The sequence below is a fragment of the Frankliniella occidentalis genome, unplaced genomic scaffold (assembly GCF_000697945.3).
Source record: "Frankliniella occidentalis isolate FOCC.00 unplaced genomic scaffold, Focc_3.1 Scaffold76, whole genome shotgun sequence".
NCBI lineage: Eukaryota > Metazoa > Arthropoda > Insecta > Thysanoptera > Thripidae > Frankliniella > Frankliniella occidentalis.
This window is the reverse complement of record NW_026267206.1, coordinates 640,634-645,714: the sequence shown is the minus strand read 5'-3', so window position 1 is coordinate 645,714 and position 5,081 is coordinate 640,634. Positions and strand designations below refer to the sequence as shown.

The following is a 5,081-nucleotide window of genomic DNA, read 5'->3' as shown; positions in this document are numbered from 1 at the left end:
CAGGGCTCTCTTGACGGGCAGGACGTCGTGGTCCTCCCAGCAGCGCGGCGACGGGGCGATGCGGCAGTCCGAGCACCAGCAGCGGGGAGTGCTGTGGGGCACAAGTCAGGCCATGAGGCTCTCGAACAACCCGCCTCTGCGGCCGGCTACGCGCGAGCGACTCACCTGTCCAGCTTGGCCTCCTCTACCAACTTCAGCGCCAAGAAGTTAGTGATGAGTTGCACCGGCGGGCCGTTGAAGTCCTGCGGGTGAACGGGTCAGAACGAGTGTAACGAACGAATAATCCGGAACTTTACCCCAGGCAACTCACCCGGCGGCACGTCGGGCAGCAGCTGTCGGGCAGCCGGCGCAGGCACTGCAGGCAGGCCGTGTGCCCGCACGGCAGGACCTTGGGCAGCCGCTCGGCGCCATCGAAGCGCTCGGAGCAGATGTCGCACTCCAGGTTCATGCTGGTGATCGCGGAGCTGCAAGCTAGGTAGTCGGCCGGAGTAGCGCGGGACAAGCTCAGCTGTGCGGCGCTGACGTCACGGCGACTCCTCCTTAAGATCGTTATCTGACACTTTGGATCCTGACCAATATTTCAAGCAAACCTTTACGAAGACATTGACCATTTAAGCTTTCCGATGTCCACGAGTAGCGGGGACTAGTGCACTGCGCTGCAGAAGCTACGGGCGGTGCTTGACTCACTTGGTCGGGCGGGGCGTCCTAACCTCTCCGTCCTCGTGCGGCTCGGTCGCCCAGCTCCGAACACGAGAGGGCAAGAACTGGGAATCATGTGTACACCTGACGGGGAATCATCAGGATAAAAATTGATAGAAATCAACAGAAATTGCCTAAACTAAGCTGGAAACTAGTGGTACTGGAACAAATTAGTCGAATTAAGCGTTTTCTACTAATAGAAAGCCTACGGAACAAATATAAGCGGGCGGGAATCACTGGGAATCTAGTATTTCGGGAATCATGTGTGCACATCAAAAGGGAGCTATTGTCCCCTCGCCCGAACACGACCAGGGCGAGACGGGCGACTGCGGAGACGGTTATCGAGTTTAGTGCAGAGGAGGGGCCTGCCTGCGGGCAGGCAGATAGGTGTGCAGATAGTTGGTTTCCTTATCGCGTCGGTGGGTCCGAGCGCGTCCCTTCCCTCCCAGGCCCCAGGCCCCGGGCAGCGCCCCGCCATCCCCACCTCAGCCGAGAGCTCAGCACCGCTCAGAACCATGGCCACGGAGTAACATAGATGCCGTATTTCAGCGAATGAAAGCGGAAAGCGGAAATGAAGTCGCCACTAGGTAGGCGCTAGTGCCGCTATGGCTTCGTTTGCTGAAGGGCCATATGGTGCCATAGCGATGAAAGCGCCAAGTGGCAAGAGTTGCAAGCTACTAACCCCGGACATGTTTGGGAGCCATTCCGTTCAGCGTAGCCGAGGCTCCATCTATGATACTCCGTGCCATGTCGGCCGCCCCCGAGGCCGTGGACAGGGTGCCGCTGCAGATTGGCGAGATGGGCCTGTTCCAGGTCACCAACCTCCTCGTCGGCAACATGCCCGTCTCGTTCGCGGCCATCCACATGACCGCCTACGTCTACGTGTTCACGGCTCTGGACCTCAACCACAGACAGATCAACCAGATGTTGTGTCGCGCTCAATGTCGTGGATTTGTGAAGGTCCCGCCGTAAAGTAAGTTCCTCACGGCCCCCAAGCACACCTACTTCCAGTTGAGACTGTAGCCAACTGTAAGAGAGGGTTAGAAGCCCCATTTAAGCGTGCAGTAGTTCTGTGTGCGCCGCGCGGGTGGCGCTCGGCCGGCAGGCGCCGGGCGGGCCGTCCCGCTCGACGGCGCTGCTGCGCGGGTCAGCCTACCCGCCCGGCGCTCGCCGCCGGCAGCTCGCTCACGATCTCGACGCAAACGGAACGCCGATCGGTAGGATTGACACTGAGCCCCGGAGCCTCTACTTCATAACCTTCGTGTTCATGCCTCAGAAGCTCAGAGGTAGAGAAAAAGGGGCGGCCTCCACTGCCAAACCAAACTGTATTAGAATGTTCCGATAGACCGGACTGCGTTTGTTGGAGCGCGTGCGGCGGGCATTGAGGAACGTGTACTAAAATACTTGTTGATACTGCTTTAGCAAAGTTGGGGAACATATCCCTGTCGTGGCTCGTTTCAGTGATTGGTCGCCTTGCTCTGGTTGACTTATTGTGGTGCTTTGCGCCCAGCAGGCGGGGAGAAATACCCCAGGTCCGGAGGATGATAGCTGACTTTGACACGCCTCGGTAGAAGTCGTACAAATAGTATAGTTTTGTTAAAAATAATAATCCCGAATAATCCTGAGTTTTATCGTGCTTTATTTTTAAAGCTGTACCCACACATGTTTTAAATAAATGTTTTTCTTGGATGGATGAATGACTAGCCCAGGCGGCCTCGCTCTCTGTGCCTGGTTGGTGGATTGCAGTGCAGTGTGATGCACCTGTGGCCGCCCACTCACTAGGCAACACCAAACACTAATGCGCTTGCAGTGCTTTGTCCCGCCCCCACCGTGCCTACAGGTCGCGAGGGATGTTGTCTGCGCTGTAAACCCGAGCACACCGCTGTCACCCTTCTCGCCCTGCTGCTCGGAGTCCTCTCTCTGCCAGAGGGGGTGGGGGGAGTACGCCCGCTGCTTGCCGCCCCTAGACCTCCTCCTTCTCTACATGATCACACTTGTCGCAAAGCACCAGCACTTCGGCCCCGGGCAGCACCCCTCGCACCTCGGCGCGCTGCTCCCTGCAGGCGGCTGGCTGGTGGATCCAACCTACCCTTCGCAACACGAGCCTCCTCAGCGCCCGCAGGCCGCTCCGCTGCAGCAGTGAGTTCAGGTCGTCGCAGCTGTATGACGTCCCTTTAGACTCCGCTGTGCCCACCAGGAGCTGCAGCTCCTCCAGGGTGCCCCCGTGCGCCCGCAGCAGGGACCGTGTCCAGGCGCGGGGGAGGTTCCCCACCCTCAGCCACTGCAGGCCGTGGCCGCCGTGTCCCGGCGGCAGGGCCGGTAGCTCGGGGCCCTGCGCGGCCAGGGCAGCATCCACGTCTAACCTCCTCAGCCGTGGCATGGTGTGAACGGCGAGCAGGTGGGCCTCGCGGGGGTAGCGCACACACAGCCGCTCCAGCGTGGGCGCGGCGCGCTGCAGCAGCTGGAGGCTCCAGTCGGGGTCCCTGTGGCAGTACACACGCACCAGCCGAGTCACCTGCGGCAGAACAGATTCACTCTCAAGGCGACCGTTAACGTGTGGATTTGTCTGCGGTGTACCGGGCCGCGGTTCCCCGCAGACCCGTGAGGCTGTCAGCCCCGTAAGGCCGACGCACACTTACCCCCGGCGCGTCCCACAGCAAGGCGAACTTCTCCTGCTTCTTGTCGTCGGGTCCACTATTGCTGATTTTGCGCACATCCACGTCACGGGCGGCAAGGGGAGCTGCAGGTGGTGCTGATGCAGCTGCAGGTGGTGCTGATGCAACCGCAGGTGGTACTGATGCAGCTGCAGGTGGTGCAGATGCAGCTGCAGGTGGTGCTGACGCAGCTGCAGGTGGTGCTGACGCAGCTGCAGGTGGCGGGTCCTGTGCACCAGCTCGGCCCAGCCTGACTCCCTCCAACAACCCTACAGCCAAGAAGTTAGTGCTGAGTCCCTCCGACGGGCCGTTGAAGTCCTGCGGGGAGAATGGGTCAGAACAAGTGTACCGAACGAGTGATCCAGGAGGATAAGTAGTTATCGATTAGGAGGGTCGCCGAGTAGTATGTCGGCGGAAAAGGACGGTCGACGAGGAGAGTCGCCGAGGAGGGTCGGCTCCAGCCGCCGCGCATGCTTGTTGTTACGCGTGAGCTGCGACTGGGGCCGACCCTCCTCGCTGACCCTTCCTCCTCGCCGACCGTACTCGGCGACGCTCCTAATCGCTAACTACATACTACTACTACATGTCCTTCCGGACTTCACTCCAGCCCGCTTACCCTGCGGCACGTCGGGCAGCTGCTCTTGGGCAGCCGGCGCAGGCACTGCAGGCAGGCCGTGTGCCCGCACGGCAGGACCTTGGGTAGCCGCTCGGCGCCGTCGAAGCGCTCGGAGCAGATGTCGCACTCCAGGTCCATGCTGCTGCTATGATCGCGGAGGTGCAGGTGCGACACTCGGCCGGCCGGGGTAGCGCCGCTGGGGAACGGGTCGCGATCTGACTTTGGTTCCTGGCGAACATTCCAAGCAAAAACAAGACATTGTACACATGCTCACTTTATCCCGGTGTGCTGTTCAAAAAGGCTACCTCTCTCGCACCGACCGACCAGACCGACCGATCGCAGGATCGCAGGTCGATGGCAGACCGGTCGATCGGTATATGGTTTCAGACAGAGCCCTGTGAAGTCGGTCAGCAGACAAAGCTTTATACTCACTTGTTGGTCGGGCGAGCCCTTGGTGGGGCGTCCGGCGTCCTAAACCTCTTCGTCCTCGTGCGTCTCCCTTGCGTTCACGAGTCGGCTCGCCTAGCCGCACAACCAGGGCGGGATGGTTGACTGCGGAGACGGTTGTTATCGTGTTCAGGGGAGAAGCACCCACCGGCAGGCGTCTTGTGGCAAAAGCGCACGGAGTTCACTCGATCTGCGCTGGGCTGGGCGTCGCATCTGCCGAGCTGACCACGCTGATCTGGGATCTGGCGCAGCACAGAGTGTTGACTGTGCTGTCACGCTGTCACGGACAGGTCTGTCGGGGTGGAGAAGGGGGGGGGGGAGAGCACTCGTGTGAATGTAGTATCGTCTGCTACGGAGCGACACTGCGGGAGGCGAGCCGGGAGCGTCCTGTTATGTTCACGGCGCTCTACACGATTGCATTTATGCTTTCTGAACAGTCACACCTAAACAGCCAAACATTTATGCACTTCTCGACGGGGTATCCAGACGTCCGGTAATAATTATGGTAATAGTGTATTTCGACTAACGGAGGAAGAAGAATAGCGGGTAGAACATAAACGTTAGCGATTGGTCGAGAGCTTCCCGCCTCTACGTCACGCCGGTAGTGGGGGTAGGCGCTCGGCCAATCAGGAACCTCTATGTTCCACCCGTTATTCTTCTTCCTC

General features: G+C 59.9%; 1 protein-coding gene across 19 annotated transcripts in view; it reads right to left on the bottom strand.

Annotated features, from left to right (window-relative positions):
• Positions 1-4,650, bottom strand: part of LOC113206702 (uncharacterized) — a 50,267-nt gene extending 45,617 nt beyond the window's left edge. For 2 of the 19 annotated variants that reach the window (XM_052268774.1, XM_052268773.1), the window contains exons 1-2: positions 688-1,039; positions 389-568 (exon numbers count right to left, since the gene is read on the bottom strand). In XM_052268774.1, coding sequence (XP_052124734.1) covers positions 389-448 — 60 coding nt within the window. In that variant the 5' untranslated portion in view covers positions 449-568; positions 688-1,039. Of the gene's footprint in view, positions 1-36; positions 92-165; positions 243-310; positions 1,043-4,047; positions 4,224-4,401 lie in introns of those variants that run through there. The other 17 variants (XR_008011282.1, XM_052268766.1, XM_052268775.1 and 14 more) reach the window with 16 other exon arrangements.
• Positions 4,651-5,081: the final 431 nt, after the last annotated feature.